The sequence below is a fragment of the Platichthys flesus genome, chromosome 17, assembly GCF_949316205.1.
Source record: "Platichthys flesus chromosome 17, fPlaFle2.1, whole genome shotgun sequence".
NCBI classification, from domain to species: domain Eukaryota; kingdom Metazoa; phylum Chordata; class Actinopteri; order Pleuronectiformes; family Pleuronectidae; genus Platichthys; species Platichthys flesus.
In genome coordinates, this window is record NC_084961.1 from 9,900,387 (window position 1) to 9,918,703 (window position 18,317).

Here is an 18,317-nt window from a genome sequence, read left to right on the forward strand (position 1 = left end):
TATTGTTCAGATGCTGCCTAATTCACTTTGTCCTGCACCTGATTCATATTCTCCCCCTATCAAATTCAATAAAACATTTCCGTCATCCACACGCGGCTTCCAAATTAAATTTGGGCTTCATGACTGCCGTATTGAATGCATAATTAATAACCGAGCAACGGTTTCACAAAGCCAGCTCTATTTCTGTCCTTTGCACACACAGACTTGAGCAGCAGCAGTGCAGGTTCCATGATCTTTAATAAAAGGCACATGTACAGCCATAGTGAGATGAGTGAGTCCACTGGCATAGAGACGAAGCATTAAAACACAGAAATACAGGAAGTAGAGGTCAGGAGGAGAGAGCTCTATCTGCTTTACAGTAGAATCTACGTAACATCTTCTCGTTCTTGTTCAAGTAAGACTAACACTAATATGTTGCTGTGTTAAGGTAAAACTCCCCACCCCCACCCCCTCCACACACACACACACACACACCATCCATCACCACCCAATTGCTGATCTTCCAGAAAGGTCCTGGTCGTGGAGCTCTGAGCCCACATGGATGTCCAGATCAACCTGAGCCTCCGCGCTCACAGTTTGGGTTTTTATTCCTTTGCTGTCGCTGACCTGTCCCCGTGGTCGGATCCGTCTGTTTTGGGAGTAAAAATAGTATTTTGGGCTCCTGTCGTCCTCAGGTTTCCATCAGCTTCTTTATATTTCACACAAGGACCCAGAATCCAACCGGTGCTCTCATACAGGAAAACCGCCAGCCCCCAGGTTGTCTGTGTGTCACAACGTTTGTTGTGAGTTTAATGGAACACAATTGTATTTGAGGAAAAATGGACCAAAACAGCAGGTTTCCCTTGATTTTTAACACTCGTAGTTTTGGATGATTGTTTAAATAAACTCAAAAAGGTAATAGGGCAAGATGAGTAAGTATACAGTGTATATATGATTGTGTCATAAAGAAGAAAATTGTGGGTCGCCCACTCGACCAGGTGAGCTAGCACATATGGAGCTGGAGTCGTCCTGCAGTGGCTGTTGGTAGGTTCCAACATCCCTTTGACGTGTGTCTTCCCCATTTCACACTCATACTGTTCGATTACTAAATGCCCAAAAACTATCTTATAAATAAAAAAAATTAAGCACATATTGTGTAAGCATCATAATATCAGCAAAAACAATCAAAGTGGTGGACATAGATTTTGTCAGAAGCCCTAAATTTACACTGTAATGTTACAATGGGGCAAATTCCCAAACAGATTAGCAAGAAATTAAATAACCAGTAACCAGGAGCTACCCTGATTAGTTCCACAAAATAAAACACAGCAATATGATATCAGCACTGTTCTGATAATGGATTAATCATTTCAGTCACTTTTAAATATACCAGACTATCTAGTTCCAGGCTTTCAAATGTGAGGAGTTGCTTATGGTTAATAAAATATATTTTAGTTTGTTGGGAAAACTCTCACTTTGTGCGGTGATGGTTTTATCCAATGAACAATGAATCCTTAAGTAAAATAGTTGGAGTTCTAAAAAGGACACACAGTGAACCTGGGGCCCCAGCAGCTCCGTTCCAGTCACGATGGTCCTGGACTTTCAGGATTGCACTGTGTTTAACACACACTCACGTTACACTCACACAGGCAGCCATTCCCACGCTACAACCCATCTCAAAAGAAAGAAAAAATATATTAGTGTTGAAGGTTATATATAACCACAGCTGGAGGGTTAAGTTGAAGAACTAAAATATGCATGCAGCCAACTCTCCTCTTGTTGAAATGTAAAAGAAGGTCGAGGTTGGGATGCCGCCGCCTTTTGTCTGCTCTTGCCAAGTCTGAGAGCGTCTGCCTAAACAGGAAGTGACTAAACTGTGTAGAGCTGGGGGGGGAGGGTACACACACACACAAGCACACGATCATGCTCTCGAAACCCCTTCACATGTCTTCAGAACAGTTGATTAGTTTCAGACGCTCTATATTCACATTATCACATGGTTTGGGACATTTGAACATGCAAAGCAGAGCGTGGGCCGCACCCCAGGGTCCGTCACATAACTCTCTCTGGGTCACACACACACACACACACACACACACACACAACTACACAAGCGCAACAACTGCACCCAGCGAGTCCTGCTTTGGTTAGTGTGTGTGCTACCTTTGGCTGCGGGTGTCACCGGGTGAAAGGTCACACAAAGCCTGACCTCAGAGAGCCTCCTCAAGGTACACACCTCACAACGGGCCCTACCCCCGCTCGCTGCCCCCTCAACAACCACAACACCTGTGCCCCCCCATCCAATATCAATGCCCACCCATCTCCATAGCAACGCACAGCTCCCCCCAAACAAGGGTTCTCACTATCTTGTAAAAGGAGGTAAGTGTAATTAGTGGCGTGTGTGTGTGTGTGTGTAAATATATATGTAAATGTGTGTGGAAGCGTGTGTACCCTGCGTGATTGCGTGTGTGTGTAGGTGTGTAGGTGTTAAGAGGTATCAGTGGTTCAGTGGTGTCTCTCTTTTATCTTCATCAAATCCTTCCTCTCTGCCCCTCCTCCTACGTCACCATCCTTCCCCCCCGTCCTTTCCATCTTCCTCCTCCTCTTCTTCTTTTTCTTCCTCCTCCTACTCCTCTTCTTCCCTCACTCTTTTATTTTTGGACTTGGAAGATGAACAGGCGCAGGTTGATGTTTTTGGCAGCCAGCAGTTTGTTGCACTCCACCGAATCGGAGATGGGCAGATGGACGTACTCGGTCTCATTGGTGTCGTTGCTGAAGGAGTGGTGGTGGATGACAGGCTTGATCCGCACGTCGTCGTACGGCCCCTTCAGCAGCAGGAAGGAGCACTCCAGAGCAGAGTTCACCTGCACACACAGGAACACTCTGTATCAGCCACGACACCGACTCAACAGAACTGAAGTTTTGACACTGACATCAGCAAAGGTGATCAGATGGGAGTCCAGATTCTTTTTTTACCCGTTAACTCAAAGCAGTCTCCTCATTTTATTATTTTATATTATTATATATACGTAGTGACAATATTGATTAGTTGAAATCAAATGTATCTTTATTATTTCAATAAAGTTTCTGAGTATGAGACACAGAATAGTAACACACCTGACGACACCTAAGTGGACACATGAATTATGTGAATGGAAAATGTTCTGTAACACGTGAATTTAAATCTTGGCTTTCTCTTACAATAACAAGACACTGTTGCCCTGTCAGCTCCAGTGAGGCCACTTGTCTTTTATGATAATTTAACATGGTAATTTGTTCCAGCAACAACAGAAAAACCCAGAGTAGCAGAAACATTGATGGGGAATTGTGATGAGGTGGAATTTGGGCGTGGAAAGGAAAATGTGAGTCAGCCGAAAAGCCCAAACAGTACATTCTCATGACTGGTGTTATCGGCAGATTTCAGTTTATCAGGGATATATTTGTTTCCTATTGATAGAATGACGGATCATTTCAGTTCCTCTCTCCCCTCTCCTGTAGCTCCACCCTGATTCTACCAATCAGTCATCAATGAGTATCACCTGACCTGAGAGGTGAGGCACAAGCTCCTGTGACAGGATGAGAAGAGGAGGCTTCAAGTGTGGGCACTGCTGGTTCTGCTTTAACTCTGTATCAAAGGTTTTCTGTGGTTATTTCAGGTCAGTGACTTTACCATCCAAGGGGCTACTCAAACGCGGGGTGCAACAATCTGGAGCTCATCCAGGACAGAACATCGATGGGGTGAGGTTAATGTTTGTATATCTTTGTCTCTAATGACCTTTGCATTAGTGTGGGACTCGCCTGTTTTCTGGATCACTTGTGGTTGTAGCTGCGTGTAAATGCTTTTGAATGATGCTGGGTACCTTATTGGTGATTGAGGGCCTTCTAATCATGTACATTTTATGAATTTCTCTTTTGAGTTGTCTCACTTGTGATTTTTCTGTGTGCATATACATGTATATTTAGATTTAAATTTGCTTTGTCTTGTGATCGATGGTTTTGCCTGTTGAATTAGAATTTTGCCAAAAAGAATAAATGATGTAACCATCTGTAAAACTTGAGTCCATCCACTTTGTTGTTTTGGCTGTCTTATTTTTGGTGGTCTAACTGCTCACCTATGTAGGTAGATGTAGTAACATTTGTTCACCTCATGGTGGTAGCCATTTTGTGTTAAGTGGGAGTGGCACCCATTTGTATGGTTACCTGTGTTGGTGCCTCATTCTCAATCCAGCAGCAGCAAATGAGTTGGCCCTCTTGTGTTGTGATCGTGTTTGTGCCTCTTTGACTTAAGTGAAATCATAATACCTTCATTTTTTTCTCTTACGGTTCCAATTTTTTGCTGTTAAAATGTTTACATTTATACCTACATGCATACGTTCAGCCAGCATTGGTCCACATGCTCATAAACTAGTTATGCTTGGTTTTTTTTAGAGATTTGCAAATTGCTTCTGTTTTGTACATCATGATGACTTGTTAACATACAGGCTCACTAAATATTTGCAATGGTAAAATGCATTGTAAAATTTTCTTTTGCCAGTGAAGTTTAATACAACTTTATATTTTTTTAAGGGTGGGGGTGTTTGTGTTCCTTAACCCTGTTCCTTTTTTTGTCTCTCCTGTAGCTACTCTCTGATTCTACCTTTCATCAAAGAGGTGCACTTGACCAGGGAATGGGGGTCCTTTTCAAAAGGTTCGGTGCCAGGATCAGAAGTGGAGGCTTCAAGCATGGGGACTGCTTTCAAGGTTGTTTACTTTGTCTTTTAATGTTAATAAATGTGATGGTTTTGGTTGTTTAAAGGTATTCTATTATTGATTAAGGTCAATGGTGTTTGTTTTTGTGTTATACACCCATAGGGCAGCTTAACTGCAGAGCGAGAAAATCGGTATTCTACAGCTTGCATTGATGGCAGCAAAAACGGCGGCTGACTTCTGTTACCATGCAGAAAATGATCACTTCGTTAGCTATCAGATCAGCTCCAAACTCCAAACCAGACACTGGTGGACAGTGACTCATCTTAAGCCCTGAACACAAGCTCTGAAAACTTTAAAAATACACACAGACAGACGGGTGACGTGTTGTACCTTGCTCTTGAGGAGTAGCTGGAAGGAGAGGGTGCGCTTGCAGGAGAGGTTGGGGTTGCGCTCGGAGTCATTAACGCGGGCCTTCAGCACCCACGTCTGGTTGAGAACTGTGAAGCGCGGTGTCTCATAGTACAGGCGGGTGATGAAGTCATCAGTGCGGTACGGCCTGAACTGCACCTCTGGATGGACACAGAAGTGGAAGACAAGTTTTGGAAAGGTGAGAAGTGTCACGAGTGGGAGGGAAAGAATAAAAAGAGTAAGGAAGTGAATCATACAGTTAGTTTTCTATTTATCTTCCCTAAAGTTCACAGTTTGCCACATTCAGCTCTAATATGTTTGTACCTGTAAACCCGATCTTTTCGTAGCACAGCAAGCCAAAGATGGTGTTGTAGAGCTGCATGTCTCTGCGGTGGTTCTGGTCCATCTCTCCCAGGATTCCCATCAGCTCTGTGCCAGTCTTAGTGGGATGGCAGCATTCGCCCTCATGCGCCGGCAGCTCATGGAACGGACCTTGCCAAGGGCAGCCAATCCTCTTGTACTTGCACTGTGTCACCCTGAAAACATGGAAATGAGTGGACAAACTGGATGGAAGGAATGACACGACTTTGTATAAATAAGTTCCTTCAAAGACGTGCCTTGTAATGAAGATATGCTACTTTAATGCACAGAGTGGAATGTACTTTGATTGGAGGTGGCTAATTAACAGTGGACTAATGAGTGTGCACCTGTAGCCAAGCTCATGAAATAAATATCAATTACATCCTACACAGCGGTGCGTTTTAAACAAAACCAGCTACTTAATTCCAGTGAAAGTGACGTATTAATAACGGCACAAGATAACTTCAGTATTGAACTGAGAATAACTGAAACCACATGGACGATTTTCATCCTACATTAACCACCAGGATTTAATCAACCACAAGCATCTGCTAGGGATTTAACAGGTTTTTGTACCTAGATTCAATACTTGATAGTTTTTTTTTTTGTAAAATACGTATCACTTATGGTAGTTTCTCTAAATAAAATACAGTTTCATATTCAAACGTGCATATCAAAGAAGTGCTGGTCATCTTCCTGAAAACAGTAAAATGACTTAAGTCAGTGGCAGCCAGAATCCTCACAGGAGACCAGCAGCGCATTTATTTTTCTGCCTGACCAAAAACACCTTGTGACTGCCATGCTTGTTGTCATGGCAACACCAGCACTGGCGCTGCTGTCTGACACGGGGTCACCTGTTGCTATAGCAATAACCCCATAGGATTTCTTGCATGCAAATTTAAACAGCCCGAGTATCACAGGCAACAAACGCATGCAGCCAGTAATCACATCAGCTGGTTCATCCGATTTTATGCTCCTCATAAGTCACACGCTTCCCTCCCAATCTTCCACAACATTAACCTCATGTGACAGGAAGAGGCACGCACACACTGATCCATGTTCAGTCATATTGTTTTCACTGTTAGTGTGCACAGCCTCCATTTTAATGTTTCTGTTTCACTGATGTCAGAGGTAGAATCTTTTCTTTTTTAACCACTTTGGTAAAATATCAAATGGAAGTTGTAAATAGAAAAGTAAACCTTCATGGTGTAGTAGAATTCATAAAAACTTTTTTTTTAAATCTTAAAAGTTGGAGATTTGTTTTTCCCAAAATGGAAGTATGCGATTCTTTGCTAGCTTTATTTGAAAACTGGGCATATAATTTAGCAAGTAAAGGTAAGAGTCCCATTCTATTTCCAATACTGATTTAGTGAATGAATAAATACATTTTATGAATTTATTCTACTGGTGAATCTGATGGAACAGACACATAAAAGTTCCTCCCGTTTTACGCAATAATTTGATAGTTTTGACATATTTGTGGGAAAGCTAAGTAAATTTTTCCACAAATAAAACACTAAAATAAGACACTTTTTCATCCTTTATAATAGGATGGTAACAGAGTTTTTGTATATGTATTACCTTGGGGAAAATATGGTTCTGGGAGTTTGTATGGGTGTTTGGTGTGTACCTGTCTTGACACTCCTCTTTCTGGTGCCTCTCTAGGCTGGAGCGAGGGAATTGTTTTAGGCAGAAGGTACAATCTGTCGGCAGCTCGCTGACAGCCTTCTCCACAGCCAGGTTCCTGCAGCACAGGTTTTTGCTGATCTCACACCTATACGAACAATAACAAAAAAACACAAAAAAATGTAAGTATCGCAAGGGTGGATTTAGGTATCTCAAGACAGGAATCACTGCATTTTTGTCTTAAATAACATTAATATATGAATTTCATAGTTCCTACTACAGAATATAAAGGGAAGAACAAAATTTTGAGGAAAAAGTATTTTTGAAATATCTAAAATCAATATTTAAATTGACAAATCATCTTATTTTTCTGCAAAAGCAATTTTCTAATGCTAAAAGTATGTGGACAATACAAATGTCTTAATAACTCTTCTGGAAACATAAAAGAAAATGCATACAATCAAAATATAAACAATATTTTAATTAACAACTATACATCCATCTCTCCAGATCCACTTTGAGACTTTGATCATTAACTTCAGTGACCAGGATGCACTCTGTAATGCTCTGTATCTACACTGAATTCCTGTCTGCCTCCTTCGGGAAGTGCTCGTGTCTACAGGGATCTTTACCTGCAGTTGGGACACGTGGCCTGTTCCTCCTTGAGACGAGAATCGGCCAGGAGGTGGATAAAACAGCCTGCACACATCAGGTGACCATTGGTACACTGGTGGTGGAGAAAAGGTTGACTGGTCAATAAGATTTGATTTAAGTGAAACTAACTGAGTTGTTGATTTTTTTTTTGTTAGTTTTTTTAATTGGGGAAAGAAACCTGTGTCTAAAATATCTAAGCAGGGCAAGCTGCAAAAAACTAAAGTTGTACAACTTAAGGGAGACTTAAACTTTGTGATGCCAAATGTTAAAATAAAAATGCCTGCATAATTTGTTACAAGGGGTTATTGTATCTGATTATTTGGGACTTCATGACAGATTTTGTGAAAATGATTGGAACAGGGACTTTAATCAAAAAACTATTTGTTGAAAATGTTATCAGGCACATTTCCATTGATTTCAGTTTGGATTTATTATAAATTGTTTCATTGGATTAGGTCGCCCAACAATAATTGTCTAAAATAATACAGCAAGATTACAACTGATTATGTACTTTATAACGGGGAGATATGTAGAAGTGTTTACTTTGCTATGTAAATGATGGCAAATGTCTGTGGGATTTGCCATAGCTAAGTGTCTGTTTACAGCAGAATATTCTGTATTGGAAGAAAACCAAGTTGTATTTACAATTTACTGTTAATGACTGTTAAATAACTTTTTATAATCTATGTTGCATGTAAAAACAGTGAACAATAATTAATGACAAGTGTGATTACTTGTCATTGAAAACAGTTTGAGGCTATTAGGGGGGCAGTGGGCTGTGTTTTAAGGGCAGGGGACTGAATTCATCAAATTTCCGTTTAGTTGTGTGTTAAATCCTAGATGTTTGTGTTCTGGGAGTGGGGGGGTTGGCAGTGTGGTTTTGGCCGAGGGTCATTTGAGGATAATTCACAGTATAATGTTATGAACTGGAGCCTGCACAGCTGACCACCAGGGCCTGGGTGTGTCTGGTCTCAGCCTCATGGCTCAGTTTACAGTAGACACTATGTGTTGGATCTAGTAACACTAAAAATACATGGAGCTGGCCAACACATTCAACAGGTTGACTCTGGGGAGGGGGGGGCATTCGGGGCTACAAGTGTGAGATCAAGCTGCTTTGCTGTTTAGGGGTAATGAGGAGTGGGGGGGTTTATGATTGACACCTTGTTTACCTGGTATACAGACGCCTTGGGCAAGTCTAGGCACACGGTGCAGCACAGCACTGAGTACAGTCTCTCCTCCAGCTTTCCTGACTCTCCCTCGGGCACTCTCACCCGCTTCTTGGGTGGCGCGTCCGGGTCAGGCTCGGGCCCATCTCGTCTCATGCCGACCTCCTCCTGCATGGCAGCGACCCCGGCGACAGCCTCCACCGCTGCCCCCACGGCCCCGACCCCCAGGCCTCCCGAGGAGGAGCCAGGGGCGGCCGCAACGCCCACGTCCCTCTCTTCCAGCGAAGACATGGCGACGGGTGTCTAGGAAATGTTCGGGGTGAACCTGCAGCGGCCACACTGAGCCCGAAATATTAGCAGGTTAGCCCGGGACTAGCTCGCAGCCTGTCAAGCTAACGGTCAGCTGACAGCTATGCTAGCGTTAGCCGGGCTAGCGCGACGGCGGCAGGCTGTCAGACAGGAATGCGGGCTAACTTGTTATTAATGCCGCCGCACACTGCGGAAGTTGAAAACGCGTAACAAGCGAATGGCCGTGTAATAACGGGAGCACGAGAGAATATATTACAAATGTCGACCAGTAGCAGTTGACTTACAGTGAGGCTAGCAGACTGTGCGCTAGCTACGTTGACACAAACACAGCAGTCCTCTCGGGCAGAACAAAAACAACTCGGGCGTCCCTCAGCTGTTGTTCAGCGCTCGACGCCGTTAATCGCACTGACAGCAGATTACAGCCTCGTACCGCCGCGGCCCAGCTCGGCTGCTCGTCTACCGTCCCCGCTCCGGTACCCGCAGACTGTCCACGGCACCCACGGGACCTGTCGACGATTCAGATCCGCGGCTGGAGACAGTTCTGTTGGAACTCGTCTCTCCGGCTACACAGCCATCTTTGTTTTTTTTTGGTTTTTCTTTCCTTGCCTGTCCGTCTCCCCCGACTTCACCCTGCTCAGCTGCTCACCACTCCGGGTCAAATTCGCTACAGCTCGGGCAGATTCTGAAGCGGCGTGTTAAGACGTGAATCTGTCTTTTTGCTTCACGTATCTGTGGCGGTCCCTCTCTGTGTTGCTCCAGCACTGAACTGGCTGACAGCGGAATGTTTTGTTGTGGCAGATGACTGGGGGTATTTAAAGAGTTTTGAACTGCGCGTGCGCACTCGGCACCTGCGGGTCAGTGTGTGGCAGCGCTCGAGAGGTGACCAGAACCTGATATGCGACAAATGTAGGCCCCTCCGATGCAAGGACGCCTTAATTTATACTTCAACAGCGCGTATTAGCCATATCTGTTTGTTATAACACATGAGTAACACTGTGACAACTTCAGACAAATACTTAACAGCAAAAATCCCCCTGTTTATACAGTAAAGTAGTTCAACTGGTAGCAGGGGACTGTGAATGTGAGTCTGTGTTTAAATAAATTTATGCTGATGTTGATCCAAGGAAACCTTATGTGCCCTTGATGCTCAGAAGTGTTTATAAGCCTTTCCATCCCTTCACTGCCCCAGTCAGACGTGAGGTCCAGCAGCCTCGAGGGCAGGGAGGGGTCCCGATGCCTATAAGATGGGGGGGTTGTGTTTGTGTGTACTCGGGGCAGGATGTCATGAGTTTCAGCTGTTTGCGATCGGCTGGGACAGGAGTAACCCTCCCATTGGACAGACAGATATGCCTTATTTGGTGTGCGGCGAATGGCGAAGGAGCCATACCACCCTCAGCTATGCACTCACAGGTTACACAGGAGCTCTGTGTGGTCGCACACTGTTTCCTGAATGCTGAGCAACTTCTATCATTTACCACTGGATCTGACATCAGATTGCCTTCTCAGAAAATTAACACAGGACACTACTTTGCAGGTTGCCTGTGATCACACAGTTAACAGCAAGCTGTGGTGGGTTACAGGCCTTCTGAAAATAAATGTAACCAGGGCTGCGAGCAGCACTGTGCGGGCCCGAGCACTTGTGACCTCGGGACCTGATGCGGCCTCGGGGGACGAGGGGGGGGCGAACAGGGACAGGGAGAAACGGCTGCGTGTGCGTTTTGTGCACCGCGGGAAGGATAAACGTGTCACTTTCTGCGTCCGTCACGCGCTGCTGGACAACGCCCACTAATCACACATTACAGTCCACTCAATCCAATTTTAACCATGTAGACCACGCGGTGAAAATTGACTGTAAATCAATTAAGTTGTGAAACCAGGATTAACTTCCGATTGGCAGCAAGTGGTGTTATCACTATCCCTACAGACAGACTGACGGATCGGTTCAGGTCAAGAACTCTTGTTTCTCTTCAGATTGTATAAATCTTTCACCTTTGCAACAGTCCAACACACCAACGAATTGACCACTGACACTGTGGCTCTAAAACTAACTTACAACGAGGAATTCTTTAATACGTACATTTTCATCAGGCCTGACGTCCCTGTGAAGTTTGGTGACTTTTTGAGTATGTTCAAGCCATAAATTATAGGATTCATTTGCCTGAATAATCAGATGAAAAGCAATAGGGCCTTGACACCGTCGATGGTCGGGCCCTAAAAATACACATGATAGAAAGATGGCAAAGGTTCGGTGAATATGGCAATGTTTTACTATGAGCAAAATAAAGTTATCATTAGCTTATGAACACGTAGTACACTAATGTTCCTAGTTAAATGATACACAGACTTCTAGGAATGGACTATAGGGCAGATCAGTGTTGTCACACTTGCAATCAAAAATAGCTACGGCAGGAACATGATATCATCCACTCCAAGGTAAACATGGCTGGCCTGAAAAGACAGATGGTACACCGAAACAAAAACACTCCAGACATGTGCTAAAACATCATCACATGAATACACAACAGCATTAGGAACAACGACAAAATATGTTTAAATATCAGACGATCAAGTGTATTCCGTTCATTTCAACAGTGTTCAGTGTCCCATCCTCCTCTAGATACACACACACCTTGGTCATCACAACATTTCATGATAGATTTATGCCTACTCAGGGTAAATGGATTACACACATTTATGAGATTTATTTCCCCCCGTGAATCAGGTGCTATTCAATCCCCGGAAAGAGCACATCTCATTATCGGTGGGGCCAGTCAAGGATTCAGCTGCCAAGAAATCAGCTGCATTGTCCGTAACAATGAACGTGATGACTCTGATCTAATCACACAGTTACACACGAGATTGACAGTCAGGTCAGGACAGTGTGTCTATGTAGGTGGGTGGATGACGGCGGTGTGAGGCCTCGGCTCATCGCGGTGATGAAGAAGATGAGGAAGCCGCTGGGTGGTGTTGTGGTGAATCTGGAGGTGTCTGCGGCTGGCTGTTTTGTTGTGACTGTGTCTTAATCTGGGATAGAAGTTCAGTTTCTGCCGCAGGGGCACCAAGATGACTGCCTTCATCTCCTGGGCTGATTGGGCTTCCTGTTTCACAGCCTGTGTGTGACACTTCAGGGCCTGGATCTTGTATTTCTCGCCTGCTCGGCTCCCTGCTGGGTGTAGAGGTGCAGTCTGGTTTCTGTTGACGAGGTGTGTCCTCAGTCTTTGTGTGAACTTTGATCTGTGTAGATATGGGGTGCACTGCACTTGTCTCTGCTGATTGTTTGTCCTCATCCTGCCCTCTCCCTGTCTTCGTCTCAGTTTGTCTGGCATCAGTTCTGCTGAGCTCTTTGTGTGCCATCTCTCCTTCTCTGCCAGTGACTCCTGATCTTTTGTCTGTTGTTGTTTCTGTTGCTTTGGTCTGAGCTGCTCTTCGAACTCTCTCTGATTCTGCACCAGTGTCTGCGGTGTTCCTCTGGGTTTTGTCTGTGAGCGCCCCCTGGCTGTAAACCGAAGCCATAGCCTCCACCCAGGGATGCAGCAGGGTCTGCTCAGCTGTCAGCCTCCCTCTGGGATCTGGCTGAAGCAGAGCTCTGACAAGGTCTCTGGCTTCTGCACGTAAACAAACATACACACAGAATAGCAAACAAAACTAAATTTAGTATTAATGTGATTGTATGTTTTGGCATTTCTGTCACTACATTTCTGTGCTCCTCACCCTCTGAGATGGGGTCCCAGTAGGGGGACAGGAAGTGTAGTTCCCCCTGTTTTATTAGCTGGAACAACTCTTCCTGGTCTCGATCCCGACTGCGAAATGGGGGGAAGCCACACAGCAGGATGTAGAGGATAACACCCAGAGCCCATACGTCCACTTCTACACCATAACCTGTTGGGCAAATCACAAACAACCTTCTTCAGAAAAAAAGCAAACTTAAGTGACACAAGAAATTTGCGAGGATAGTATAAATAAGGAAAAAAAAAAATATACAGTGACAAAAAGACATGTTTGTAGTATTTGATTCTGCAGCAACAGTACTGACCTGTCTCAAAGAGAATCTCTGGGGCTACGTATGTCGGCGTTCCACATATGGTAAAGACTGGTTCAGTTACAACCATAGCAAGACCAAAGTCTCCCAGCTTCAGCCGGCAGATGCCATCGGCCACATGCTCTATCTGAGAAATAACAGGAGACAGACAGAAATAGTCAGTGAATGAGCAAAATCTGAGATTACAAGTCAACGCTGAATACTGGCTAACTTTTCTCAGGCCCCTTAAAATTGTAAATCTATAGTCACTATGAATATATTGTATGATGTATACTATTTACACTTGTGAGATCATAGTAAATGAAGAGGAAACCCAAATTGGCAACCAAGCATCTTGTTTCAAACATATTAAAGGTACTATGTTAAGGATTTTAAATGTTGTCCTTTGGCTCCCCCTACTGAGCATATAAAAAAGAGACACTGGTAGACAGAAAGGAGCTAACCAGTAAACATGGATTAACACTGAAGATGCTGGCAACACATTTACTTCACTGGCACTGAACCTGATACCCACCAGCAGGTTTTCTGGTTTCAGGTCTCGGTGGACAATGCTCTTGACGTGGATGTAATTTAAAGCGTCACTCATGTCTGACACCATCAGTCCCGCCTCTGCCTCGGAAAACTTCCCCCGCTCGCTGATGGCCTCAAACAGATCCCCCCCGCTCACCAGCTCCATCACCAGGTACGAGTGACTGTGTGTGTGGTGGTTAGCGAACAGCCGCACGATGCGTTTGTGACACAGGCTTCCCAGGAGGCTCAGCTCGTTCTGCATCATGTGTTCCCGACCGATCAGCTTGGAGCGTTCGATTATCTTGATGGCGAGGGGTTGCCCGGTGTCGCGACGCCGGCACTCTCGCACCACCGCAAAGTTGCCATCTCCGACCACACGTCCTATCTTGTAGCAACGCTCAATATCTGACAGGGGGACGTTGCTGCCGTCTGAACGAAGGTCAAAGGTCATCACCTGGTGTGCCTCTCTCTGTGCCGGACCCCCATCGGGGAGTGGTTTTAGAAATTGTGACCGTGCCAGACTCTTTTCCTCATCCCTGTTGATTGGTTGAGGAGGCGGAGGGCTGAGAGGAACATCCACCTTTCTCACCTCTTGCTCTGTATGAGAACTATTCTTTTGCTTTCTCGACACCGGAGGAAGTGGGACCCTCCCTGACAGGGGATTGACCCGTTCTGTACCCTGATGTTTAGCTCTTATCGCTAAGCAGTTCTCACACAGTGTAGGGGAGGGTATTTCTGCTTCTCTGAGACCCTCCTCATGTTTAAATGGACCAATGATGGAGGGCTGTCGCTCTCTGACCCCGCCCCTCACGTGTAGCCTCTGCAGGTGGTTGGGAGGGTGAGCTGGTTTTCTGCAAGAACTCTTTTTGTTAGACTTCTGGACATCTGGGTGATAATTGTCAGGGTAGTGTGCGTCGATATTGTGATGTTTGTGTGTATTAGTATGATTTTTGACGTGTGTATTTGTGTCCTGTTGTGTCTCTTGGTTAGTGTCGTTGCTCTCTGCCCCCTCGCTATATCCGCTGTCGGCCTTAGCAGCTTTGTCTGGTGCTGGGATGAGTCTCTTCTCCCAGGCCCGGAGTGCGTCAGCTCGGTAATGGGAATGATCTGGAAAGAGCTCCTCCAGAGCTTCCTCCATACTGCTCAGCTCTGGACGTGCCTTACCCAGTGCCAGGAAGGCCAGCTCTCCTCTGAAGAAATCACACACACCTTTCACCTACCAAAATAAAAGAGAAAGAAATGTCAGCGGGTCAGAAGAACAAACTGTATTTGGACAACAAGACAATTGCACCCTTTTTTTGAATTTTCATTTTTGGCTTTTTCCAGTCTTTTATTGTAATTATTTAATTAGAGAAATAACAGATGTTTTGCCGTTGTTCTCCAGAAATACAATCTGAAGAGGCCTGAAAGGCATAAAAGAAGAACTGTGTAGCTCAGTCTCAGTTGTGTACACAAAAGTTGTATCTATTTTAACACTAGAGTTTTTTCTCATTTCCCACTCTTCAACTGGCCCCCACGGAGAGGACAACCTTTCTAGCTGCCTCCAAATAGTTAGATTTTCAAAACCATCTTTCAGGAGCTGTGAAATTATACTTCTTAATCTTCATTAGGCGAGTGTCTAGATTTATCTTTTTAGGCCCCTGTGTTGTACTTTATCTTCCCAGTCAATAGATGGTTGTTAAGTGAAGGTCAGTGCATGAGCTGGGGGCTCATAACTTCAGGGCCCTCCAGGCCTACTGTCTACTAAGCTGATTTTTCCTGTAGGTTAATGTGGGGGGGTTAGGTGCTCTCAGACAATTGAGAACTTTAAGGTGTCTCCCATTTTACTGGATCACCCGAGGCCCTGTCATAAAGAGGCTCCTTGTGTCCAGCATGAAAAGAACTGTAAACATAAATGAAGGGGGCCCATCCCTGCAACCTCGCCCCGAGGCTTCATCTTGCAGGTCAGTGTGACTGCAGCAGAGCCTCACCTCTCGTGCGTGGGTCGTGTAAAGGCGTGTAACTCTCGCCCTGTGCCAGCGAGGAAACCCCAACGCCTCTGAGATATCCAGCAGCAGCTGCTCGAAGGACACCACGCCCCTGCGGTTCAACAGGACTGTTACCTAGAGACACAAAATCCCAGTTGAGTTATGAAACATTTTATGAATTGTTTTTTTTTGTACCATTCTCTGATAAAGATAAACCAAAAAAGGGTTCGCACGTCCAACTTTTGGGCTTTCCATCATGACACTGTCTTTAGCCGTTTATCAAGAAAACGCGTTTAATGGACTTAGCACTTACCAGATTCTTTAATTCACCTGTAAAGCATCTGAACCAAAATCCATTTATCCAAATATTATTTGCATTTTTTATGTTTTGGAAACCAGTGAGGTCTCAAACATTTAGAACTGAATTTTTTACATTATTTCAAAACTTATTTCACAAAGTTGTTCTTAGTTATGTCTCCTAACTATATTTTGAACCATTTATTCACCTTCCGCAGTGTACTCCGACTACTGGGGTGGATGATGGTGACCAGACGCGGCCTCTCAGCGCTCTCCTCCGCATGGCGGGTGTGGAAAAGAGGCAGATGAGTAGGAGGAGGAGGAGGAGGAGGATGTAGGAAGTGGGACCTATGGACCGGCCCTGCAGGGTGGGGGCGGATGGGCCACGGCTGGGATATCCCACCAGGACGCTTCAACGAGGGAATGTTAGGAGGAGCTGAGACAGGAGGGAGAGAGAGAGGAGGACACGGGTGGTAGAACAAAGACAGAACCCAAGTGTTGGATTATTCAAAGTGTACTTAACAACAGTGACGTCAGCCCCCCCACCGATGGGTTTCTTGTACACAAAGTAAAACTCATAAGTAACACAACACCAGCTCCTCGTCCCGTGTGAGTGTGCGTGCATTTGTGTGAAAACAAATCCGGCCGATCAGATTTGAGTGTTTTCCATCACACCGAGTGCAAGGGCCATTCGAGATTCCTCAAGCACCTCTGTCCCTGCTGGCTGAATTATTTAGGCTTCCTTAAGTCATGCAGACTTCATGCAACACGCAGACACACACACACAGACCTACACAAAGGTTGCTTGACCTGGTTGGGGCTCAGCTGAATCTGCATGATTAATGAGGCATTAGAGACCCAGAGCATCTTTGACGTTTCACTTTCTGGCGCTGTGGGAGACGGAGAGATGTAATCTGTCCAGTCGGTCAGGGCTCGATTGTTTTCTGTCCGACAGGCCGGAACAACAGACAGAAACACAAGCCCCTGTACCTCTAACGTGACCAGGCCCCCCACTCCTTTACAACAAGACACCACTCACCCCCTGAGAGTGACCAAAAGCCCTCACACACACACACATAGAGAGTCACACACACACACACGCACACACACTTAACAATAAGAGTGGACTCAAAAAAACTAAAAATGAATCTGGCTTTTGTGGGGAGGTCTGGGACCTTCAGGGGTCTGGGTGTGTGTTTATTATGGGATGGTGTCAAGAAAAAAATTCCGGACCAACAATCTTACTTCTTCTAATATTACTGTATGGCTTTTTATTGATTGTTTAGTTTTTCTTACCATTGTTCTTTTTAACATTTTATTTTGCCGTTACTTCTAAATTTAGTTTCAATTTATCTGCAGTCTTCGATTTCAGATGTTGTATTGTACAAATAGCTGTCTTTGTCTATTATTATCCTTATTATTATTAAAGATGGCATGTCTGTGGTTCAATACAGGCCTTCCTGCTCATAGACCATTTTGAAATTGGACTTTAAAGCCAGATAAGTCTATTCATTTCTAACACAGTCTCGACTGTGTCAGATGTTTGGGTTCTAAATCATTTTAAGTGGGACTCAAATCCGTTCAGACGTGTCTCCATCAACTCACCTGCCATTCTCCATCTAGCGTCATACCGGCCTCTCTGTGGCGGCGTCATGTGTTTGCAGAGCAAAGCACCAGAGCGGTTCCCTCTAACTCACTGACTCTTCCTCTACTTCACTTTTATTCCTCTACGAGCAGCGGCCATGTTCTCCTGCTGTTCTCCTCCTGTTGGACCGGGATGCGACGCGACCGGACCGGACCTGCCGGGGCTACAGCGGTTACCATGGCGACACGTCAGGTTGGAAGTTCTGAGGAAGGAGGTGTACCGGAAACAGCGAGTTCACAGTCAGAATAAAAGCAAAACATAACATTGTGAGTGTCCTGTGATGTCAAGCAGCCCACCATTCTGGATTAACAAGTGTTTTTTATATATTTTCTATTTTTAATAATGCTCCAATCCTGTCTTACAGACCTAAATTAAGCTAGGAAATGACCAGCTAAATTCATGAACGTTGTATTTTGAAGGAATTTCCCGGAAAAGCTTTTATTTCATTTGAGAACAATGATGAGAAGATGAGTGGTGTGTGTGAGGAGTGAGTGGTGAAGGTTTTCAGAGTAAACGACACCTCTCCATTAAGGCCACTGCTACACAATAAACACATGTTAGAGCAACAAACACTGGCTCTGGTTTCCTTAATGCATGAAAGTGATGTTGTTGTAGGACTGTCCAGGAGGACATTACATTTCCCATCAGTAATTGGAAATTAATTAAAG

General features: G+C 44.7%; 2 protein-coding genes across 2 annotated transcripts; both read right to left on the bottom strand.

The window, feature by feature from the left end:
• Positions 1-218: 218 nt before the first annotated feature.
• Positions 219-9,980, bottom strand: zftraf1 (zinc finger TRAF-type containing 1). The gene is made up of 6 exons (XM_062409671.1): positions 8,886-9,980; positions 7,695-7,789; positions 7,067-7,210; positions 5,401-5,612; positions 5,059-5,237; positions 219-2,843 (listed from the first exon to the last, which is right to left on the bottom strand). The coding sequence occupies exons 1-6, from the start codon at positions 9,171-9,173 to the stop codon at positions 2,631-2,633; spliced, it is 1,131 nt and encodes a 376-aa protein (XP_062265655.1). The 5' UTR covers positions 9,174-9,980; the 3' UTR covers positions 219-2,630.
• A 2,136-nt stretch (positions 9,981-12,116) lies between these two features.
• Positions 12,117-17,616, bottom strand: dclk3 (doublecortin-like kinase 3). The gene is made up of 7 exons (XM_062410226.1): positions 17,610-17,616; positions 16,214-16,440; positions 15,711-15,842; positions 13,745-14,956; positions 13,225-13,357; positions 12,903-13,070; positions 12,117-12,796 (listed from the first exon to the last, which is right to left on the bottom strand). Exons 1-7 carry the CDS (start codon positions 17,614-17,616, stop codon positions 12,117-12,119), a joined length of 2,559 nt encoding a protein of 852 aa, XP_062266210.1.
• Positions 17,617-18,317: the final 701 nt, after the last annotated feature.

Excerpts from the sequence above, each read along its gene's own strand:
- dclk3 (XM_062410226.1), bottom strand. Across the intron at positions 13,358-13,744 it reads TGAAACCAGAAAACCTGCTG|ATAGAGCATGTGGCCGATGG; the intron begins GTGGGTATCAGG and ends GTTATTTCTCAG. Across the intron at positions 12,797-12,902 it reads CTGGGACCCCATCTCAGAGG|AAGCCAGAGACCTTGTCAGA; the intron begins GTGAGGAGCACA and ends GTTTACGTGCAG.
- zftraf1 (XM_062409671.1), bottom strand. The coding sequence starts at position 9,173 with ATGTCTTCGCTGGAAGAGAGGGACGTGGGCGTTGCGGCCGCCCCTGGC. Across the intron at positions 5,238-5,400 it reads CGAAAAGATCGGGTTTACAG|AGGTGCAGTTCAGGCCGTAC; the intron begins GTACAAACATAT and ends GTGTCCATCCAG. Across the intron at positions 2,844-5,058 it reads AGCTACTCCTCAAGAGCAAG|GTGAACTCTGCTCTGGAGTG; the intron begins GTACAACACGTC and ends CTGTGTGTGCAG.